A 25,804-nucleotide genomic window follows, 5' to 3' on the forward strand; every position below is an offset into this window, starting at 1 on the left:
TCAACCGTGCCTAGAACTTCTGAATATTCAAATGAGAATTGAGTATTCTGTGGTTCAAGAGGGAATCGAGTGGTAATTCTGAGTATTGAAGTAGTTAAAAGTATTTTTGAGTAGTACGTAAGTTAGAAACGCTGTGTTATCATTCTTACCTGTGTATTTTGTAAATTGAAAACACTGCTGAGTCCCAAAATGCAATGTGGAAGTCAGCTTCCCCCCCCCCCTCCGTCGCCGATTCGTATGCGTCCCGTTTTTAAAAGTAAAAGTTCTGGTCACTTTGACTTTCATTATGTTTTATAAGCCAACTAACTGAAATACCTGTCCTTTGTACGGGAAGTATATGTATTTATGTAAAATAGTTGAAGCCTCCTTAGGGAACATACAGTGAAAGTCATAAGTATTCGTACACCCGCTGCAAGCTATGAATAAATGCCTGTAGCTAGGACCTTGTTGAAGATAGAGCATTGGAACAAACGGTACTGCATTCTCCATTAAGTTCTTCATTATTTACAAAACTAACTTTCCATGAGTGCAAAAACATCGACAAATAATGGCAAAAGAAACGAAAATAAACATGGTTTTGATCTGTCAAAAGTATTCGTACACTGAAATAAACGACAAAAACGTCCAGCTGTTCGAGCTGTTGTTGACATAGAACGCCCTCTGGAGGTTTGCAAAGTTAAATACAACTACAGGCAAGTGAATATAATTGAAGTTCAAAGAGTTATTCAAGACGGAAGACGTAATGGGTCAAAAAGGGACGGAGACAACAGATGCAGAAAGTAAAATAGTTATAAGGCTTCATAACGATCTACCATTGGCTGCAAATTCGTACGGGAGATATAAGATGTTATCGGACGACCACATTCGACCATGCAGTCAATCATAGATAGCTTCTGCGAAACAAACATAGTCAAAAACATGCCGCGAAGTGGACGTCCACGGAGGATCTTTGGACAATGTGAGCGCATACTGCTGAATGAAATTAAGAAGAACCCAAGAATCAGTGCTCCACAGATGCTGGCGGAAGCAACCAAATCAGGTATGTTAGTTTCGGAAAGTACTGTGCGTCGTGCGTGAAACAAACAAGGCTATAATGGGCGCGTTGCTTGAAAGAATTTTTTTGCTTTCGAGATGAATAGGAAGAAACGGCTCCGGTTTGCAAAAGCTTACGTGAACAAAGATGTAGCTTTCTGGGAAAAAGTGATATTCTCAGATGATAGTAAATTTAATATGTTTGGTTCCGACGGTAGAAAAATAATGTGGCGGGAGCCAAATACAGAGATGAACCCGAAATATCTGCAGCAAACCGTCAAGCATTGAGGTGGAGAAGTGCTAGTTTGGGAGCGCATGCGTGCTTCGGAAATGCGAAAGTTGACAATAATCGACGGTATTATATACCAGCATATATATACTGATATCTTGAAGAAAAATCTACGTCCTAGTGCTGATCAAATGGGCATGTACGACCACTTTATACTTCAACAGGATAATGATTTCAAACATACGGCACACAATACAAGGCTCTGGTTACTATACAATGTGGCAAAGCAACTGGCCACTCCTCATCAATCGCCTGACCTCAATCCGATTGAGTATTATGGTACTGATTCGAAAAGGAACTCCGCAACCGCAGCATTACGAGTAAACGTTCTTTGCAAGCTGCACTTAACGAGGAATGAGTTTCTATAACAGTCGAAGATTCTCGACATTTGGCGCACTCGAATGCGAAGCTCCTTCTAGCTGTAATTAGGGAAAAAGGGTACCCATCCAAGTTTGGAATCGTGCACAATCATTTTCTTTCTGGACGTTTCGTACGTGTACGAATACTTTTGACACATGAAAACCATGTCCACTTTTGTTTCTTTTGCTATTATTTATCTATGTTTCCACATTCACGGAACGTTTGTTTTGTAAATACTAAAGAACTTAATGCAGAATACAATGCCGTTTGTTTCAATGCTCTATCTCCAAGGAAATCAGAGTTACAGGCATGTATTCATAGTTTGCAGTCGGTGTACGAATACTTATGACTTCCACTGTATTTGAATCAAAATGAAATAAAATTCCAGTGCAAACTATTTTCAAAAATTCATTTCAAATAGTTAAGGCGTTTTCCGGTAATGATGAAACAGACAATGTCAATGATATTTTTATATCTGTGCAACATTAAGAAAAATGTAGCAATTGACATCAGAGTTAGAGGATAAGTTGAAAGACGTAATAGCAATTAGTGATTAAATTTGCAAAGAGTTGGAAGATACGTATGTCCAGTAGCGTCCGTTCTTATATTAGCGTCGTGCCCACGCTTGTTGTTTTGTTACGCCGCTTTCAGTCATGAAGGAGCCATCAAAATAAGTAGAAACATAAAGGAAATGCTAGTAACCCTTACCGACGTCGAAAGGCGCAATACGAGCAAGTGAGTACGTTCAAACAGGGCAGAACTGTTGGTCTCCGAGAAACGGGTAGGTTATACTGTAATATTTCGGCTTGAACAGTTCATGCTGCTGCAACAATGATGCGTGTGTGGAAACAGTGGATAGAAGAGCGTTTTATGCATTGGAGAGTCGCTCCTGGGCCATGTAATGTAACTACAGCATGGATGACCGCTATCTTATCTGTATGCTCATAACGGACCGTGCAGCTTCGTTCGTAGTGTTAACACGAAACTGATGTACTATTTTTGGGTGTGACTTGTCTGTGTCAACGGTTCGATGCCCTCCGCTGGGAACTGAGCTGGCGGCATGCATGCCAGTGCGTCGGCTAGCGTTAATTAACAACCACAAATGCCTCAGATTGCAATAGGCACGTGAACACCGTTGCTGGAGTATTGAGTGGCAAAATGTAGTGTTTCTGAACGAGTTCCGCTTCAACCACTATATTTTTCCACTCAGCACGTCAACGACGTAGTTCACGTGCCCATTACATTGTGCGGCGTTTGTGGTTGCTTATTAATGACAACTGACGTAATAACATGCGTGCCACGAGTCCAGCCTTTAACAGACGGCGTGTAACCATTGACGCTCACAAGTCCTCTCCCGTTCCAGTGATCTAGCGTTGACCCAAAACTGTGGAATAAGCTGAAAGATTTGTTACGGCTTTGCACACAAAATGGCTACTATCCTGTACTGTGGTCGCATTGGGTGGCCCAGTACACGCTTGTCACTGCATACGACGTGTTCTATGCATTGTTTGCACATATGCATCAGGGTTGTAGCAGCATGTTCTGTACGAGCCGAAATTTCACGGTATGACATATTTGTTTTCCAGAGACTGATTATTCTACCACGTCCGAACGCACTCACGTGATGATATTGTGCCTTTTGACGTCGATGAGTTTTATTGACATTTTCTCTCATGTTTCCATTTCGTTTGACGGTTCTTCAATGACTCAGCGTGGTATAACATTTCCAGAAACGAGGATGCAACGTTAACACAACAGCAGGTGCTGGTGGGCTTATATGTCCGCCATCTCTTTGCAATCTTATTGACTTGTTGCTGATATATTGCCGCCAGTACATTGTTCCACACACTCTCTAAGATTGGTACCATTTGGGCCATTCTTTCTGAGTTTTGCAATTTTTATAAACTGTAGTGTGTTAAGAAAAATGTTGAAATGTCCCTTTATCCCTTACAAGCAGAATTTCCAAAAATGCTGATGCACTTGTTCACTTGTTTTTAATGAGTTTAAATACCAAGTTTAATCTCCGTAGCATAATGAGCTAGTGAGATAATCTGACTTTGACGACATTGTAAACCTTCTCCTTCCCCTTGAAATCAAATGATAAAAACCTAGCTCGAGCTATGTTCAAAACTTCATTTCAAATGGTTTAGCCGTTTTCCCATGATGATGAAAAAGAAAACTGATTTCATTTTCATCACACACACACACACACACACACACACATATATATATATATATATATATATATATATATATATATATATATATATATATATATATATATATATATTAAATCGTAGTTGAAATTCCTCTTCTTCCTACGGGGGAAATAGATTTATGCAAAATGTTTGAACCTCTTCTCCCCCGTAGAACACACATTTCAACAAAACCTTAATAGAAAACAACATAAGATACTGTGTTGTTGGCATAAAAATATCTTCTTCCTTCGTAGGATACGTCCTTTAATCAAATTGGGATGATAAAAATCAAGATAAGGATATAGAAACTATGTTTCAAAATTGGTTTAAAATGGGCAGCCGTTTTTTCGTGATATGATCACAAAAAACAGAAATCAATTTCAATGTGATGGAGAAGTATAAAAATGCCCCCTCCAACCTTAAAACTGGAATTTGAGAAAAACACTAAGACATGCTTATTTTTAATGAAGAGTTTATACACCAGGTTTCATCACCCTAATTCGAGGGACTCATTAGCTGATACTCTATATTTAGTGTTAATTTTGAAACCCCTACTTCTTTAGGATAAACCCTTTTAGTGGCTCGTCCTTGACAAGCTTTTGCGTACGCCATTACAAACTTTAATGAAATTATATATGGTGAAAATTAACTAGATATAGGTACTAATTATGTTCTAAAATTAATTTCAAACAGGTCAACCATTTTCCCGCTTGAGATCACTAATAAGATTACTTTCATTTTTGCATATACTCACACAAAGTAAATTTGATCTAAAATTACGTTTTATTTACTGGTCATAAAGTTGATCCACGGTGTTTATGAGTGATATGTGCGATTAATAAATTTATGTTTCACTATATTTCAGCGCAAGAGATAGAGATTGGGTATTGACAAATCTCCAACCAATGTTGGAGGAATCTGAAGAAAGATATAGACTATGCCTGCATGAAAGAGATTTTCGTTTAGGATCTATAATTACTCATAATATTGTTCAAGCTATTGATAAAAGTCGTTGCACTGTGCTAATCCTCAGCAGAAATTTTGTAAAGAGCCAGGTAAATGATTATACTTTTTTTTATATAAAAATAACTGGGGAAAATGATGCTGACTTTATATAACAAAAAGAGCTAGTTTTGACACAATCATACAAAATTTGAAAAAATTAGGCATTCTAATATTGTGGCCAACTTTAGTGTGTAAAATAAAGTCGTAAATTTCCACTCCTAGGGGTGCTTAATTTGCTTAAATTGTTAGAAAATTGTACTTAAAATTATTTACTGGTCCTACATGTAGGATTTACATAAGTTATTCAATTAATCTAATTATTTAGGAGTAAGAGAGTAACATTTTACAACAGAACTACGCAGTAATGAAATAACACTAATAGTACTAATAGCATCAGCGCAATGGAAAATATATAATGTATTAAAAATATACACATTGATTTTCAAGACATGAATGCCTGGAAATGCATAGAAGCAGTCTCGGACTGGGGGGTATAGGGCCCCGGCAGGATATTCTTTTCCCATGTAGCATGTAAGAGCCTCACGATGCGATGGGGGGAGGGGGGGATTGGATTTTCTTCAGAAAGCTATCAGTTTCATTTAGGCGTGATAGTGGGACTCCTGCTTCTTTATAATGTCGCAATAACTTGTCAAATGACTAACAGAGGGCCCAGCAGGACTTTCTCATTTCGGCATTCATGGGGACTCAATACACATTTAGGGAATATGATGCTGTTCTTCGTATTGTTGAAATACATTCTTACTAGGCCACGAACAAAGAGCCTCAAACAGAACTTTATAATACTGTTAGTTTCATGGGACCCCCAAGGCTACATTCAATGCTGGGGGCCACCAAACTCAGAACGGAACAAACTACAACGAGTAACTGTGCTCCAACTTATCTTACTTTTATCTTACTTTCCATGTTATTCAATATTTATTGTGCATATATTCAAAGAGGGAGATCCCTGCCCTCCTGCCCTGGCCAGTCCGGGCCTGCATAGAAGGTAGTAGAAATCATAATCAAGATGGTAGAAATTTCTGGTACATAAAGAAAGTGCTTATTGATAATGGAAATACAGTAAACTTCATTTCCTGAAGAAGGTGAATTATTGAAGGTTTATGGATAAAAACAACACATGTATCTAGTATAATATTAATTCAATTTAAAACTACGTTTTCGATTAATATATTTTATCTCTACAAATATCTAATATGTAGCACATTATGAATTTCATATGTCATCTGTAACTCTCTAGAGAACAATGAAACATCATATATATTTAAGGACCCAAATTGAACTTTATTGTGCCTGATTCAAATTTCTAAAATTTCATGTTACGTGTGTAAAAGAATTAGTGTTGTCTAAATGTTATAGTATATGTATCTGAAATTAAATATGAGTAGAGAATCTCAATAATATATTTGTTAAGAAAAATTTCTTACAAAATATATACAGCATATTTGCAGCTCTAACGCATTCATTGCTGTTTTCAGTTTTACAACTTTTAAGTTGTAATTTTATATCTTCTTATTTGATTAAGACATAGAAAATTACATGGAAACCAATATTTGGAGGTTGATTAAAAAAAAAAATGTAAAACATGCTACTGTTTTGATTTTCAAAGAATTAATTTCTAAGAAACACAAGTTGAATAACGCTAAAAGTATTATTATCGATAATAATAATAATAATAATAATAATAATAATAATAATAATAATAATAATAATAATAATAATATAATATCAATTTCATTTCTCAAGTTTTGAAACTATATATTTCATTCCAGAGTACGTGAGAAAGAACATGATATCTGTAGCTACGTTCGAATTCTCTACTGCTTATTAATTAGTAGAGTACTTTCCGGAGCTGCTCAGATTATTTCTCACAATATCTTATATATTTCTAAATAAGTATCTGATATAATTCTTCTGATTAACTTGTTTCCCTTTTACTTTTTTAACGATAACTAGCTGAACCTGTGCTGTCTACTCAGCGTACCGTTCTGTTATGACAATAAATCTCCTTCCCACTGTGCATGTCGCGTGTCGCCTTACTCACAGAAGAAAAGGATAGGAGACTCACAAAGGAAGGGAATTGCTATGTATAGATGCTGAAGTGAGTTTGCAGCAAATTTGTAGAAGTAACACGATATCAAGTGGAAATATTTTTTCTAATAAATCCATATCCGTCCGAGTACTCCTCGTTGCGTCTCTTGCCTTTGAAGTTGCTAGCATGCAATAGGTTTTGTCACTCAGATTTGAAGCGTCTGCTATGTCCGTCAACCCGCCATAGTAACTTCTCTACTGGTTGCCTAACACTGTAGTTTCGGCCTGCAACATTGTTAATCTTATGGGCTCAGAACGACCCCTAAAATGTTGAATAGAACAATAACAACACGTTTTTGAAACTTTGAATGAGTACTGGACAATCTACACAAAATTTGGAATCGCCCAGTGAAAACGGCACGTTTTTAGCACTTGTGGTTTCCGAGATCTCATTGTTGAATGGATTGCGGACAAACATATAAACCTAGCATTTTAATATATAGATATAGGGCCTTATGCAGAGTCGTTTTGAAACGTGATTAGTGATATAGTAAAGAGTTCAACTAACATAAGTCTCCTGCAGTAGTCGGTTGTTTAGTATGACGCTAATCATACGTCGAAACGACTCTGCATAAGGCGGATAATGTCTTAACTTGTTTGTTCACATGAAACAATACTTCCATGTGTATCGTAGCTATTCAAATTTAAAAAGTGAATGCACAGGATGTATTTCCGTTATTAATAGCGTCAGATGTTAAGAGATTAAAACAATATTTGTATGTTATTCATACTATGAATTAACAGGATGTGGTCTCGGTGACAAAAATAAAACTTCAATAAAAGACTAAATAAATCCCTCTTTTTAGTTACGACTAACATTGTTCTGTTCACTATATCTAATACACGAAGTTTAAAATATTTGATTTATCAAACAAGAAATTAGGGAGCGTACTTCAATAATTAAATATGGCCAAAGTTCTATTACATTTATTTTGGTAACCATAATGATTTAAGTATCGTAAGGATTTAAATAACTGATATGTCCGAAAAGAATTACCTTATAGCATTATCGGTTATGTTATACATACATCCTGGCTTATACTTACCTTTAATTTTCATTACCCGTACATCCTTTAGTATTCAACTGGGGCGCTTTCATGTCAGCGAAATGGACTAATGCCATCTAAGTCACTTCTTTACATAGGCACATTTTAAAAAAGAAATTGTAAATAGTAAATTATTAATGCATAAACCACATAATTATCAATACCAATATAACAGAATTATGAATATTCCGTGAAGTGCTAAACTTGAAATTTCTCTCCTGAAAAACTTCAATTTTGAACTAAGGCCACTTGGCATCCAATCAACCAATTGACACAACTACTTGGATAAATTGAATCCTTCTTTCCTTCTTGAAACAATCTTGGTTCGTATCTAAGATTTGAATATTCTAACTACCGTAAATGTAAAACAACTATACTGAGTGAGCACTTCCCGCCGGAGATTGTTGATTTATTCAAGATCACATTAACTTCCACATATTTCCTCTTCGATAGACAGTACTATGAACAAACGGACTGCGTTGCCATGGGATCACCTCTTTGACCAGCAGTGGCAAACTTTTTCATGGAAAGCTTCGAGCAGAAAGCACTAGAATCAGCACTATTTAAGACATTGTATTTCTATAGATATGTTGATGATACTTTGTCATCTGGTCTCATGGAAGAAATGCACTGCAATCGTTCCTTGAATTTCTCAACAATAAACACAGCAACATCAAGTTTACCATGGAAATAGAAACAGAAAGCTGCATACCATTTCTAGACATCCTCATTCGTTGCAAACCTGATGGAAGTCTGGGCCACAGTGTTTACAGAAAACGTACCCACACTGACCTTTATCTTAATGGATACAATTTTCACCAAAAATCACAGCACAATAGTCATCAGCACGCTTGCGCTTAGAGTAAGAGCCATTTCGGACCAAGAAAGCTTCTCCAGTGAACTTGTACATCTCAAGAAGACCGTACTGGAGAATGGATACAAGGAATATGACCTTTTCAAGTAAAAACACCATCACAGAATCTGAAGATCCAGTCAACATCGCAGTCCTGACCTACACTAGGAAACTATGTAGAAAAATTGCAAGAATCATGAAAAGACAAAAAATCAAAACCATACACAGACCGCCATTAAATATCAGAAACCTACTCCGTCCAGTTAAAGACAATTTGGGTCTCAAAACACCAGGAGTATACTGCATTCCTTGGGAATGCGGAAAAACTTTCATAGGACAAACAGAACGAACATTAGAACATCGGTGCAAGGAGCATGAGAGATACATCAAGCTGTTTTATCCGGAGAAATCAGCCCTGGTGGAACATATTATAACAGAAGGACATAGAATTTAATTTCCAGACACTAAAATTATTTCAAAGAGCTCAAACCACTGGGATAGGATAATTGAAGAATCTCTTGCTATGCTACAAGAACCCAACAATATAAACAGGGATACAGGATTTCAACTCAGTCAGGCATGAATACCAGTCATAAAGAAAGCATATATGAATACGACCAATCAGCGTCAAGCTATAGACCATCCAATCAAAGACACGGATTCTAAACTCCCCTTACCTCTTCTATATGTAGTATAGAACTGGACTCAGCATAATCGCGCTGAAGACGAGAACGATGTCAGTTCTTGAAACGTCGTCTCTATCGTCGGACTTCACTTGGATGATATCCCGAGAACATCTCTATAACTAATTAACATTCTACCACTTGACGTAACGGCCCATTTTGTGGGCCTACGCCTGCTCCTGCGCCATCCGCTAGCGACCAGCGGTGAACACGTGGTCAGTGCGCTGCGACGCCCTGTCCCTAACAGGCGCATCAGAAGTTTTCTATACCTGATGGCCGTCACGTCTTGTTTTCACATAGCCTAACAGTTTGCCTCATGACGCCGGGTGGACGCCGAAAATTGGGAAGCATCGGCTGAGAATCGAACTCGGGAGCGGACGTGAGTCAACGCTCTAACCACTAGACTAGGGTGTCCCCTAATTCTATCACAAATCATTAAACACCAACATGACTGTAACATTGATATAAATGTGCTATATAGAGAGTTTTATTATGGAGAAAATCCAAATCAATAAGACTTATTTTCTACAATGTTATAACGACTTTCTAAGCATAACTTTTCTACTAATGTTATTTTTCTTTTGCAGTGGTGTAGATGGGAAATGGAAATGGCTAACCATCGCATATTCTATGACAGAAACAATTTTCTGATTTTAATAGAGTTAGAGCGTTTGAATCGTAAAGATCTTCCCAGACACTTGAAGTATCTGATGGACACGAGAACTTATCTGGAATGGCCTGGAGAAAACGAAGATCAAAGTCACTTTTGGAGACGATTGAGTGAAGCTTTAGGAGAAAGCATTTACACTAGGAGTAAGCAGGAGAAGATTGTGGATATCACACCTTCCACTGATTCATCTTTAAAAATGCGATCTAATTTGTGTTTGATTTAATCTTGTTTCTTTCCTTCTTGCTTAATTTTTAGTAAGATTTTGACGTACTATTACAGGTACGGTTAGTTCTATGGAACTGGTTAGGTGTTCCATCATTATTTAGAAAATAGGAACCTTTAGTTTTATTAAGGATGTATTATGCAGAAGGCTTCAAGTTGACACAATTATCAAGAACTATTGAATGATTTTTCGTTGACCATAAACATACACTTACCTTGTGGAAGTACCATAGAAAATCACCAAACTTTATCATAAATAAATTAGCAACAACTTAGGAAATAAAGGCAATGTTAGGCACGGAATATATAAATGAATAACTTGGTTTAGATTATCTTACATTACGATAAGAATTGTGAGATGACACCAATATGGAAAATATGAAGTGAAATTATTCGGTTTAACGTCTAACGATTATGTTCTTTAGTCTAAGGGCGACGGATGATTAAGGCAAGTGAATGACGATCGTAGAATTGATGGAATGAGATTGTGGCAGGAAATGTGAATATCCCGAGAAAACCCATGGACGCGATGTTGTCCAAGGCAAATTTTCTTGGCCGGGGGATCGAATCAGGGACCACACGCACCAAGGGTAAGCGCTCTACTACTGACACAACCAATATGGAATTACAGCAATTATTAGAAACTTTAATCTTTAATAAACTTTATTTTACCTAAAGAACTTTGGGTGTTCTGTACAAACTCATTTACCCTCGCCTACTTAACATACCTTAGAGTGCTCTAACGTAGTCTCTTAAGGCCAAATTATTGCAATTAATTGTTCTGTATTGCCCTTATCTGTGAATTTTCTGTTTTGCTAATATCATTCATAAAACTAGAGGTATTGATAGTAAATTTTTTGGACATTACTAAATATATCTTAGTATGTTATAACATGTTGTAATTACTGGAGTATAGAATACGATTGCAACACAGTATGCTTCTCATCTGTATATTAATAATTCCTGAATTAGAAAATTGTACGAAAAGAATTACATTAATCATACAGGAAATAATACTAGAATTTCATGTATTAGGAGGTATTGATGGTTGGTTAAAACTTAGTTTTGTTGGTATTCTTTTCCACTATAGACTTAACTGATAGCGTCATTGTAACCTTACTATATTATATCCTACTACTAGCTACACCTAGAAACTATTATGTGACAAATATGTAATCAAATAAAAACTTATAGTGATAATGTTTTAATAAGAATGTGTTGACTATAAATTAAATGTGTTTATTTTCATTACACCTGAACAAACTGTTTTATAGTTGAGTTATTAAATAGTTGCTTCTATTGAAACTTAAGATCATTTTGCGCACAAAAACCATGGTGCTTCAGCTCATAATTGACTAAAAGAAGGTGACGCATATTTTTCTGACAAAGTATTTATCCAATTGTGGACTAGAGTGCGATACTGGTCTAACCAATATCCTCATCTCCAGGTCCACAGCATGAAAAAAGTCCTAACTGCAATATAAAACAGAAATTCTAATACAAATATACAGTGCAGCATAGAAGTTGAGAGTTTCGTCACGTTAGTTGCCAAAGCTCTGTAAAATAATTTTCAGAAGAAAATGGAGAACTTTAAGCCTCTATTTCTCAGATTAAAATTATTGTTGGTTAGACCACTATTGCACCCAGGTCCACAATTACCGAAAATTGTATTTTAGGATCAATAGTTTGTATCACCAAAGGTTATCACGTGTTCAAACATTTTAAAATTTGTAGTTCAGCTGGTGATATATAAAATATATTAATTCTTCCAACTGTTATGAGATCATTAATTAATGTTTTGTCGTATTGAAATGTTCAACCATGGTTATAAATATTGTCTGTAAACATAATGGATTCTATATAAATCCAAGCAAATTATACATTTCAATCTATGAAAAATACAGATATGAAAGAATTTACTTCTAATTTATAAATCAAAGTAAGGATTGTGTAGTCTACTTATTCTTATTTTTTTTAGCATAAATAGAAATCAAGAGAAAACATTCAAGTAATCAAAAAGAGAATCAAGTTATCAAATGGGATCCTAAAATTAAGTGAGGATAGTGTACATAAAACAGAAAGGCAAAAGTGATAGAATATTTAATTAGTAACTCTATTACGGTAGTATAGTTTTAGATACTGTATGATACATGTATAAAGAGAAAATTAGTTATGGAATGAAACAATTAGGAATACTACTAGTGGCTTCTATACATTTGCTATAATTTCATGAAAAAACAACTACTTGCACTGATTTTGAGAACTTTGTTTCGTAAATTCACGCGTTTTCTTCATTAGTTTCTTGACAGTACGCAAACATTATATAAATAAGCAATTTTATTACCTTTACTAAATTTGGAATAAAGAGGAACACATAAACGAGAATGATGCTACAATAATGGCATTACTATACCTTAATATTATGCAATAATTTGAAAAGAAAATAGATCAAGAAAAATGTCAAATTTTAATATGGCATTTAAATATTTTTAGGAACAACAGTAAAATATATTTTAAAAACTTTTACAGAACATAACATTAGCAACATATACTTGGTATGTGTCAGTTGGTATCTTTTATTTTTTTTTATTTGTAAGCATCTGTGTTCTAAGGGCTACTCATTTGCATAATATTACAACCTAAGTCAAACTCAAAACCTTATTTTTAATACCAAATAATTTCAGCTAAAAATAATAACATCCGAAGATAATTGACTTGATAAGATATTCTACTCAGTTAAGGGATAAAAGTGTTTTGCAAGCAAATCTCATTGCTGCAATGGATAACTTTAATGACTGAGAAAATTTTTATTCGGCTATAATGCTTGATTTGATTTTAGTCGCAAACAACGAAAATCAGTTAGTAGGCCCTCATACATTATTGGACTCTTTTATTCGCCTTTTCGAGTGTTGTCAACTCAAGTCAAGAAAATTACGTACAACTGTAGTTGCATCATAAGTATATTCGACCTATGAAATATCTACATTCATACCGTGATTTTACAACAACTATCTCTCACAGAAATTATTATCGATGAAACCTCTCCTGCAACATAAAGTCACTTGTATTAAGGGGTAGAATTTCACCAAATAATTCGGTTTTGGTGACACATAAAAGAATAGAGCTTGGCTGAACGGGAGAAAGGATCATCAATGCGCATGGAAGTGGTTTCTGGTTTCCAGGTGCCTTTCCTTGAAGGGGGAAGATGCTCAAGATCACTACATTTGATTTTCAAATGCTAATAGGGGGAGTCCTATTTTCAGGAAGATTCCACAGAAATTGTTTGTTTATCCTTGTTTTGTGCTTCAGGTTCACAGAACGTTCACCATTCGACGGACAATTAACGAATTATTTGAAAAAACAATTTATTTCTTACCAAAGACAACGGTCACAGGACAGCCTGAATTAGAAGTGGTCCTTTGGAACAGTATTTGAAATGCTTCTCACTACTCGAAGTTTTTACATACTAAAGACTAAAAAATTTAATTGATCATTTAATTGATCTTTTTCAATACTTTGAAAATATTTTGAAAATACTTTTCTCCTAAATTAGTTGACTGGGACTCCAATTTGAATCCAATGGAAAATCAATGGAGAGCTGTTAGTGAAACTCTACAGGAAAATTCGCTTAACAATCCACCAAGGAGAGCTGACGAGCTATTGGAGCTAGTTGTTAATGCGTCGGAGGAAGTGGCACAGCGACACTTATATGTCGCCAGCTTAGTTAACTCCATACCAAGGCGAATAAGAGCCGTACTAGAAGACTAATAGGGACTACACAAGATACTAATCTTCAATAAGTCAAAGCCAACACAATCTTTACTGTGCAGTCTAATTGCATCCATTTCTCTGTAACTTGATTTCAATTGAGAATTACAATTTCCCAGCTTACTTCTACAAAATATAACGATTATTACTAGTAATTCACTTAATGTTTCTCGTGGGCAAGTGGTTAGTGTTCTTGCTTTCAAAGCAATAGATCTAGGTTCGATCTACGGTGGAATACTTTATTGCTTCACTAACGAGTAACATATTCACTTATTGTGTGGAATATATCAAATGACAAAATAACAACGAATAAAGAGAGAAATCATCGGTCACTGTCGCTTAGAGAAAAGACATTGATATCCATAACATCAATAAAAATAAATATAATATTAACGAAAAGAAAAAGAAACGCAAATCGATAAACAATAATAAAAGTGAGGGGAACTAAATACCAATACACAAAATAATGATGCTAATAAGCACAAAGTTGTGAAGAAAAACGTCTACTTCATATAACGAGAACAAAGAACCTCCATTCGTTCATTGCTATAATGAGAACAAAGAAGACGCCATATTTTTTTTTTTTCAGTGACATATTTGTCAGTCACTTGAAAAGCTGTTTCGTCTAGGAAATTCTTCCAAGTGCAATCGAAAAGGTATTATAAATTATATAATAAATCATTGATATGAAATATCACCAGCATAGATACGTATTTCTTAATAGTAAGACTATTCATGGCTTTGGATTGATTGTTTTAACAAAAGAGACACTGACCAAAATTACAACTCTTTATAATGTATACATTTGACTAGAAACCAATATATATAGAAAAACTAGCTGAAATCTCTGTTCTTTGCGCGAGAAAAATTGATTTATGCAAAATATTTGAAAGGTATAATTGAACACCTTTTCTCCCCCTTAGAATAAGAATTTCAATTGAAATAAAATTTTAGAATCTCAGCTCGGTCCAAGTCTAACTACTTTCCAAAATTCATTTAAAACAGTTCAAATCCTTTCCCGTGATAATGAAGAGAGACAACGTGGATATCGTTTATATATATTGAGAAAAAATATAGAAATGTCTCCTTCCCTTATGACAGTTCGTGAGATACTCTATTTTGGATACGCAGAGTACCACAAACTTTTCAGCTTGGTCCTCATCGGCTCTGCTCGTCTCCAACCAACCGCCTTACACGTAACTCCTAGAACTTTTCTTCGTATCTTATAAGTATTTAAAGTCCCATCGCTTTAAAATTGAAATAGACCAACAACTGCTTTTTGGTTATTTGAATCAGTGGAATGAATTTTACGGGGAATTGTTGTAAATGATCTAGAATAATAATAATAATAATAATAATAAAACCAAAGCCATTGCCTTATAGTGAGACTTCGGTTAGAGTAGACCATATCCTTCAAATAACTCATAGGAAAAATTATCGCATAATGATAAATCAGGAGAGAGATTCAACGCCATTCAACGTCTCCGAAACGAGAGATTCTTCATAAAAAACAATAAAATACATGCTTCAGTGTTTTCGAAACTTCGCTTCTAAGGAGGGAAGCGGTATTGTTTAACTAATATTCAAATTTATCTTTCTTTATTCAGAAAATCCTGAACATAATGATTCGCTTAAGTTGGAGGTGTGTAACTTGACATATAGGCTTTTAATTAAAAATAATGAAATATGTTTCAGCGTTTCAAAAACTTCCGCTTCTAAGGGGGATATTTCTATATTCAAATTTCCCTTTTTTTTTTTTTTTTGAAAATGAATGTAAGGATTCGTTTAATACGGAGTTCTGGAATTTAATTTAAAAAATAATTAAAAATAAGGAAATATGTGTTTCAGTGTTTCTAAAAATTCCGCTTCTAAAGAGGGAAAGTAACGAACGCCTTTCTATAATATCCAAATTCCATTTTCTTTATTCAGAAAATTACTATTTAAGCATGCTCAACTTGGAGTGGTAAAATTCGATATATAATCTCTCAATTAAAGGTAAGGTAATGCTTTCTTGTAACCCCTCTGTAAGGAAGAAATGGGGGAAATTTATAAAATATTATAATTTCTCTTTCTTTATTCCGAAAGTGCTGAATATTGAGATTTGCTTAGGTTGGAGGTGTGCTTTGCGATACACAATCCATCCATTAAAATGATTCAGCATTAAAAATGATCTATATTTGAAGGGGAAAAGGAAGACAATTTCTACAATATTCGAATTTCCGATTTAATATTTATTACATCTACCTATACGCAGAAAGGACACTTTTGTTAGAATTGATAAAATTTAGCGACAATTTATTTTCTTACACAATGATTCCTCTTGCTCGCAATAGTCATTTCAGATTTTGCTTGGGGACTGCAAGACTCCTATATACATAGTTTCACATTTTTCATTACTATATTGTTATAGTATTGATTATAATGCACATACACCTCAAAATAGAGATGCAAAGGCTCGGAAAAAACCCGGCTTTTTTGAAAAAAAAAAAAAAACTCGGTTTTTTCTGCTTCGCTTTTTTGCTTGGGAAATTTTGGGCTTTTTTGAAAATTTTGCATTAAACTGATAAAGCAGACTTTGTTTCGCTTCTCTACAACAAAAAACTCATTTAAGTAGCGGTTGATGCAGATAATAATATGAAACTTCGAAAATAAACCATGAATTTCAAAAAGATTTTTTTTTAATTCTTAACATATTTACATTATGAACTCCAAAGGATTAACCAATATATGTAATAATATTTTAACCTCTTATATAATAAGTACTTTAAAAATGATACACAAATAACTGGCAAAATTGTATGTAGTATTTTTACTTCAAAATACCACATACTCTCTTTTTGAAGCAAAATAAGGAAAAACATAAGAGAGATTTGTACATCAAGAGCTTCGTTTAGGGTGGTTCTGTAGATTCTTGAAATTTTTCAGTTAAGTTTTAACTTTCATATACATTGTATGATTATTTCGAACAATTTTTTTACTGATTGGTCACATACGTAATAATCTGTTACCACCTATCAGGTGCTTCGGATCTGCAAAATCGGTAAAGCTCCAAACTGTAATGCACTGACTGTTCCTTAAGCTTGTTCAGAATCGGGAAAGTATCGAATTTTCTGTTCATGGTTCATATACGTAATAGACGGTTCATCTGAGCGTATGGTTTCCTAGGCTGTAGGTAGAATATATAACCACCATCACGGTTTACCCAGTCCTGAAGGTTTCTAAATTTTTAACTAGAAAATTCAACATATCGTTACGAAACTTTTTTTTTTACAAAAAAATAAAGAATACATTTAAAAAGAGTGGAAGAATCAATCATTGTTTCAATTCACAAGAAAGACAAAATTGATTGTATTAATTATAGAGGCATTTCTCTTAACAGTCTATTAATAAGATTGAGCCCATACGCAGATCAAACTATTGGAGATTATCAGTGTGGATTTAGTCGAAATCGACCAGATATTTACCATTCGACAAATACTCGAAAAGAAATCGGAATATATTACCCAGTATATCAACTGTTTATTGATTTTAGAAATGCTTACAACTCCGTTAGGAGGGAAACATTGTACAACATTCTTACAGAATTTGAAATACCGAAAAAGCTATATTTATTAAGTGTTTAAAAGAATCTCAGAGTAAAGTCCGAGTGGAAAAATGCGAGCTTCCACGTTGAGAGTGGCCTGAAACAAGCATATGCGTTATCGCCGTTATTATTCAGCTTTGTTCCGGAGTACGCTATAAGAAAAATCAAAGATAGGAACCAGGGCCTAGAGTTGAATGGTATTCACCAGGTTATGGTGTATGCTGATGATGTAAATCTGATAGGAGAACAATCGAAAGAAATGCAGAGGCCTTATTAAACGCTTGCAGAGACATAAGTAAATGCAGCGAAATCTAAATACAAGGAATTTCACAAGGATCGTAATACAGCAAATTATGAATGCGTTAAAATATCAATTAATACTTTCGACACAGTGGATACTTTCAAATATCTTGGATCAGTATTATCAGACCAAAATCATACCCACAAAGAAATTAAATGTCGACTGAAATCAGGAAATTCTTGTTATTATTCAGTTAAAAAATATTTTGTCGTCGCGAATTCTGTCAAAGAATTTAAAGCTTAAAATATATAAAATAATAATCATGCCTATTATGCTTTATCGTTGTGAAACATGGTCGCTTACTCTGAGGGAAGAACGCAGACTGAAATCATTTGAGAATAAAATTCTGAGACGAATACTTGGACCCAAGAGGAACGGCAATGGGGAATGGCGGAAACTTCATAAGGAAGAACTACATAATTTATACGGTTTACCAAACATCGTTAGAATCAAGTCTAGGAGGCTCAGGTGGGCAAGTCATGTAGCCAGAATGGAAGAAAGTAGGAACGTTTTCAAAGTTTTAACTGGAAATCCAATTGGGAAACGTCCATTAGGAAAACCTAGGCCCAGATGGGAGGACAATATTAAGATGGATCTAGCAGAAATAGGAATACAGAATAGAAACTGGATTGAATTGGATAAGGACAGAAGTCAATGCAGAGCTTTTATGGCCATAGAGGAAGAGAGAGAGAGAATAGATTTAAGTTAAGCACAACTGCACAACAAAGATGAGTGAGTGGTTAGCTTTCGCGCTTCCATTGTGAAGTCCAGGATTCAACCCCGCATTCGACCATTTTGACAAAAGTTTTTCTTAATTCCATCTGTGAATGTAGAGATAGTGCGTATACTGTGAGTCCTGGTCGACTTCCTTTCTAATCGCTTTTAAATCTTTGTTATTACTAATTACCAGCAGTGATGGATTTGCGAAAGGGGTTATGGTGGTGATGTCTTTCGGATTGAAGCCTCTAGCCCGAAATTACGGAATTTCTAAAACAAACTAAATATTAGGTTTGCCTGTACTCATAAACTTCAAGCTGTCCTCAAATAAAAAGTTAGGAATTTTTAGAAAAACTAAGCATTAATAAGAAAAGCCCCTCCCAAAATACTTTTCTAAATCCGCCACTGATTATCAGTATAAAATGGTCTTCAAGGTTGTATCTGGAAGATTATAGCTGAATATACAAACGAAACGAAATATTTGTTAAGCCTGTACTCATAAACTTAAGCTCCCCTTAAATAAAAGTTAGGAATTTTCAGAAAAAACAAACATTATTCAGAAAAACCCCTTCCAAATATGTTTCTAAATCCAATACTGATTATTTCTATCAAATGGTATTCAAGGTTGTGCCCGGAAGATTATTATTAAATCATTGTACAGCTACAGTATAACGGAAATGTGGAAGTACGCTCTGACAGATATATTGAAAAACGAACGCTTTGATGGATATATTGAAAAGCATAAGTTTATGTGCTAGAAGCTAGAGTACTAAGCTCTAAGAAGTGAAACACGGAAGACTAAAAAGAAATGACCTAGAGAAGAAAAAATGTCGATAATTCAGAAGTTAAAATAAAGTTAAATAGCTTCTAAAATTGCCCTCAAATACTACGTACTTTATGTTTACTTTAATTCATAAACCATGTGCTCCATCCATTATGATGGTGAATTCCAGAGCGAAATATGGCATGTAGGTCATGGAATCTTACTTAACTTTAGAGTATACTATAAGAAAGCTATTTAAACAGAAAAATCATGAAAATGAAAAAGCCAAAATTTCCAAAATTCTCGTTATTTTCCCAAAAAAACCCGGCTTTTTATGTGCAAAAAACCATCGATTCAAAAAAGCCGGGTTTTTTTTTGCATCTCTACCTCAAAATCAGGAGATAATTGCAACCCAGAAATGGCGTCTCTACTTGCACAAATCACTAAAGGATTAGTTCTTGAGATTAACATCTTTCCATATTGCTTTCTGTTAAAGAAAAAAACAGTCGACTGATTCTGTATTGGAGTTTAGCATTCTTTTCAACACTGAGGTTAAATAAGACTTGGACATGTTGTTTGACGTGGAACCCGAACAACATGAGCTGCTGCTCGGAATCGAATGCAGAGACAAGGGGAAAAGGAGTTCTTTTTAAAGTGTTCTTTTTAAAATTTTGAACCAAGTGGGGTCTCAGGAGGGTGTTTACCAGGACATGTAAAAGTAGTAGAAAATGACCAATATTAGTGTCGAATTCGTAGTTTTCCCGGTCACTGAGATCAATAGTAAAACTCCGATCGCATTAACTTCCTAATTCAATACATTCGACTGCAGACCGGGGGTCACTGGGGGGAGGATACCGAGACATGTAAAAATAAAAAAAAAAAATACCGATATTAGTGTCAAATCCATAGTTTTCGAGGTCGCTGAAATCAATGAGGAGACATCCATTAGCGATGACTCATGAGCTACGAGCGAGCCGGGGTCACCTGTGAGGGAAGAGGTTACCGATAGGTAAAAATAATCCAAAATGACCGATATTAGTGTCAAAGTCATAATTTTAGCGGTCGCTGAGATGAATGGTGATACTTCCACAGGAGTTGACTTCCAAATACAGCTCCCATGCGAAGAATGGGTATTTCAGCTAGTTCATTCAAGAATGGGTATATAATGTACTATATTACATAACTGTCATATATACAATTATAAACATGAATGCTTTTTGTCAGTAAAGCGGAGATTCTTTGTTAACAAGAAAAAAGCTTGCCTCACCGGGATTCGAACCCATGTTGAAAATAAACATTAGCACACGAATCCATTACGTTATCTACTAGATACAAAGGCGCATAATCTAGGATATTAAGCTTTTCCATTTGTTTCCATTACTGTTCTGTTGACGATGTAGCTTCACAGACTTTAATTTCGTATCATCTAGTATACCAGTTTTTACTATTATCTTCACCTTTTTGTCATATTTTATGATTCTTTTGTATATACAATCAAACGTGGGCGTATCGAGCTAAATAATGGTTAATTTGTGGAGTGGAAAGTATGTCTGGGAAGCAGAGTTGTACATGGGTGGCCCGGAAAGGTAAATTTGGGAAGAATATTGGCAAATTTGGGAGGAGAATGATAAATTTGGAAGATGTTGTTTTAGTTTTTGTTAAATTGGCACCCCCTGTCTGAGATTCTGAAATTATAGGAAGTTACAAAGTAACACATCGCTCTTTTGCCATGTATTTGCAATAGCTAATTGATAATAAACTGTTTCTAGCTATTACTTTCCTCATTTGGCTTTGTGACAGATTGTTGCGTTACATTTAGTTATAATTCTACTACAATCCGTTATCCGGACAGCGGTATATTGTACACATATACGGAATCCTCTTGCTTACTACAGAAATCAGTACGGAGCATACGTTATCCATATGCTACATACTCTACTTTTAAAACATATTTATGGCTTCTCCCCACTTCCTAAAAATTACAATGAGCAAAGATAGGTAGAGGGACGGCGTGAAGTCATGCTTCCTCTACGTTTTCAGATCCACTTTTACCCTGGGAATGGGTAACCATTAGTTCATCCATTAATTACACTAGCTGTTTTTCCTAAGTCTTTGATTCGTCTCCAAAATTGCCTGCACCCTAGCAACATATCTTGGCATTAGGAAGGAGTCAGAGCAGCTAAGGACAATTATTAATCTGATTATGAACTAGTAGGAGCGTGACTGAGCCATCTTGGTTTAATAATAAGAATATTTAACACGAATTACTAAACTAAAGAAATAATACTTCATACACCAGAAGCCTTGATATAGGTATAGTGTTAGAAGCTGATTTATTAAAAAGATCGTATCAATGTTTCAGAAAAGGTGTTTTGTGCAGGGGCACTCAACTTTACCCATCATATGATGAGGTTTTAAGAGCCAAACACAATTGTTATCCTGATAATGAAGCCGTCTATGTGAGTGGCACAGAGGTAGAAGTAAAGCGTCAGGCACTTCTTAAATATAATGTAGGTAAGAATAGTTGAACTAGAACGGGAAAGAATACTAAGGTTGTTGGGAGATAACTCAGGCAAAGTAAGTTAAATATCAAAATGGGGCTGCGATAGTAGCGGTGGTCCAGCGAAAGTGAGATATACTTATCAACTTTAAATTTGTTTATGACTAGTTTGGTTCAACTGCAACTGTACGCAGAAAACGATAATGGTCGCATTGTTATATGACAAAATCCCTGTCCATTCTCTACAAGATATTGTAAGTAAATTATATTTGAGTTTGCTGAAAACCAAACCACCAGAAACCATTATGAAGCTAAAACGCAATATAGATGATCAAGTCTCAAACCTTCAATGCACATTTATAGATAATGTTTTTCTTACCCTTTTGCATGTAGAACACAAACTGTCTCATGACGATTGAAGGGAAAACCTGCAACATTTTAACAAATACTGGTTCCTTTCAAGCGTGGAATATATGCGGGGCAACTCCCAAAGAAATGAACAATTTAGAGGAGGTTGTAAACAAAGGTCGTGAACGAGAATGTGAATGAGTTCGGATCATCCAATCTTCATGTATACATAAGATTTTTTGAGTGTCTGTGTCATGCGTCAATTAGAATTTATGTCAAAATTTCGCGTGTTAAGAATTAAGAAGAAACGAAAACAGAATTTCGTTCGAAGACTGGCTTATTAGTCGCTGTTGTTCTGCAAGGAAAGGCTATCACCCTTGATGATATCGCAGCGTGTTTCTTGAAAACCCCAAGGTCACTTCAGAAATTACCTGTAACAAGAAAGAACTTACAGTATTTCACGCTGTAACATTATGTCAAAGATTTTTTTACTGGTTTTGAAGTCAATGCAGAGGTTCCAAACATATGCTCGGAAACTGCACTTTTATATATTAAAGAATATGGGTGCTACCCAAGTCTGCTGCTGTTCATAAAATCTTTGTTCACGGAGGACTTGCAATATGCGGAGCTCCTCTCCCTATAAGGTTTATGAGTCTCGAAACAAAAAAAGAAAATAAAGATAGAAACCTGGACTCGCGACTTTTTTATCATCGTCTGACCCAATAATTTTCTCGTTTAGATCCAGTATGCCACAAAAGCAAATCCATTATGCCCCCACTTAAAAGTTGTAACGAAATGTTTGCAACTTTAAATAGCCATCGCCAATCTCATATTTGAGTACCAAAGAATATTGAAATTAATTAATTTCACAATCAAATTTTGTTTTTGTGACTTTTATTATGCCCTACTTGATTGGACAATCCTCACGTTTTTATTTCCAAATATGCGTATTGCGAGATAGGTTTTGTTCTTGTAAACACTTCTTACGTGGACTAACATTAGGTTAACTTCATCGTGTTTATATGTAATTTTTCGTTGCTTGCAAAAGCATGTTGATTTTGTTTATAATGACATCTTTACTCCGTATCTTAATACGAATACTATTACCACAAATTTTGAGTTAGTAGTATTTTCTCATAACTACCCACGATGGTGTTTTGTAAACCAAATTTTGAAAGCTTATCGACTAAAATGTTGACATTTTTCGCCGCCTACATAGGTAACCCGCACCACTATCCATAAACAATAGATTATTATTGACATTACGGCGGCAGAATAATCTACAATAGCCTAGTGTGTCTTTTAAACCTTTCGTGGGTCACTTTTCTCTAGAAGCGATAAGACGATACTTCTTCCATGTTACGGAATACACTCTTAAAACAACAACAAATTCTTTTTCGAGTGCAATTCCCTTTTCCCTAGTGAAAAAGTCCCGTGGCTGTAATGGGAACAACGTTTTCCAGTGGAACAAATAAGAGCATGTTTAGGCTCCTTTGGCGGGAAGTGTAGTTCCAATTGACCACGAAAGGGTTAAACAATGCCATGTCGACAAAAAACATGCTTTCAATACGCCCGCAAATAGTTTTCGCCTCGTTTTCTCATCATTCCGACCACGGTCCGGCGCTCTTAATGTTGGATATTTTTCGACAGCGCACAAGTTAGAGGATAGGTATACGAAGTATAAAATTATATAGAATAATATAAATTTTCAGCACTTAATACTACAAATAATAAACGTGATTTGTTTTGCTTTTGTTGGTACGGTAGCTTTTATATCTGATATAATATAATAATTCTAATGTGATGCTAAATAGCTGAACTTAGAAAAAAGCTTTATTGGGCGATCTCTCTGTGGGTCCAACAGTGTATTTGGTGGAGACATTTACCAAAAAACCAAACTCCATTTAGCAGAAAATGAGCTTTGCGATTATTTTTATAAGATCTGGTATTTTCGATCTTCATAACAACATACATCCGGCTGGCCTTGACAAGTTACCATGTGATTCGTATTAGTTCCAGGAAAAAGATGCTTTGGCCAGAAGCAATGAATGAAGTGAGACTGTAAAATAAAGTAAATAACCACATCCATGTATTTATAACGCGGCGTTCTTTTCCATCTCGTAAACCGCTTTAGATATTAATTCAACATGATAATTTTAGTTTATATTCTAACTTTAGTGTTGTTTGTAGATTTGGGCTATAGTGGTGAACCACTAACGTGTGAGGATGCATTGGAAAAATATAATGAGTTACGATATAGTCGAAGCATTTGTAATGCTAATCAGGAAAGGACCAAAGCGGTGTGTGAGGTACATGGCTACACAAAAAACCCAAAAAGTTACGGTGGTGGTATTCAGTCTACGGACGAAAGAATAGTTTTCATTGACTTTTATTATCACTTGAAACTGGAGCCTGTTAGCAACAATAGTACAGTAAATAAGACGAACGTGATGTGCATGAAGTTGGTGCAAGTAGATTTCAGAAGCACTATCGATGACGGGAATATTACAAACAGGAGAAAATTAGATATTCCTAGTAGTCTGTACTTCATTGTGGGGAATTCCCATGAAATGGGGTTTGACGCTGTGATACCTCAGCAGAAAGTGATTGGTGTTTATGAACCAATAAGTGAATGTAACTTATCATCCAAGTAAGTTTAATTTAATATTTCGTTTATTAGTGTAACATAGGTGTATCCTTTCTCGCTTGGAGGTTATTAGCGACTATGGTACATTAAATAAAACGAACAACACTGTAATATGTATTAAGTAGGTGCAAGTAGATTTCAGAAGCACTATCGATGACGGAAATATTAAAAATAGGAGAAAATTAGATATTCCTAGTAGTCTGTACTTCATTGTGGGGAATTCCCATGAAATGGGGTTTGACGCCGTGATACCTGAGCAGGTTTTTATGAACCACGTGATAATTGCATGATATCTCACAAGTAAGTTATTGACAATACGTATACATATTAGTGGTATTACATACATTATTACATATGTACTACCATTATTACATAGTGGTAATACATATGTATTACATACATATTACTGTAACATACATATATTCTCTTACCGCATTATACTTAATACAGAAGTGATGAGATATCCTCCCGTGGACATGTAACATTATATTTCTCTGTTGAGAAGAAAGAATTATTGGGAAAATACTTTAGAATCTTTAATTTGTGTTATTATATCGCACAAGTATACACATGCATATAACTCATACAAAGTGTTTTGTTAAGAAGTAGACCTAGTCTGTCTTACAATTCTTAGTACAAGAAAGTGCATTACTTCACTTCAAGAAACATAAGGCACGTTCTCTGCACAAGGGGGTCAAGTCTACTTTTTT

General features: G+C 35.1%; 1 protein-coding gene across 1 annotated transcript in view; it reads left to right on the forward strand.

Moving 5' to 3' along the window:
* LOC145681958 (uncharacterized) overlaps positions 1-11,253 on the forward strand; it is a 42,825-nt gene extending 31,572 nt beyond the window's left edge. The window contains exons 4-5 of the mRNA XM_081753560.1: positions 4,745-4,934; positions 10,163-11,253. Coding sequence (XP_081609686.1) covers positions 4,745-4,934; positions 10,163-10,468 — 496 coding nt within the window. The 3' untranslated portion in view covers positions 10,469-11,253. The remainder of the gene's footprint in view (positions 1-4,744; positions 4,935-10,162) is intronic.
* Positions 11,254-25,804: the final 14,551 nt, after the last annotated feature.

Source organism: Thermobia domestica, chromosome 3 (assembly GCF_964235325.1).
Source record: "Thermobia domestica chromosome 3, izTheDome1.hap1.1, whole genome shotgun sequence".
Taxonomy (NCBI): domain Eukaryota; kingdom Metazoa; phylum Arthropoda; class Insecta; order Zygentoma; family Lepismatidae; genus Thermobia; species Thermobia domestica.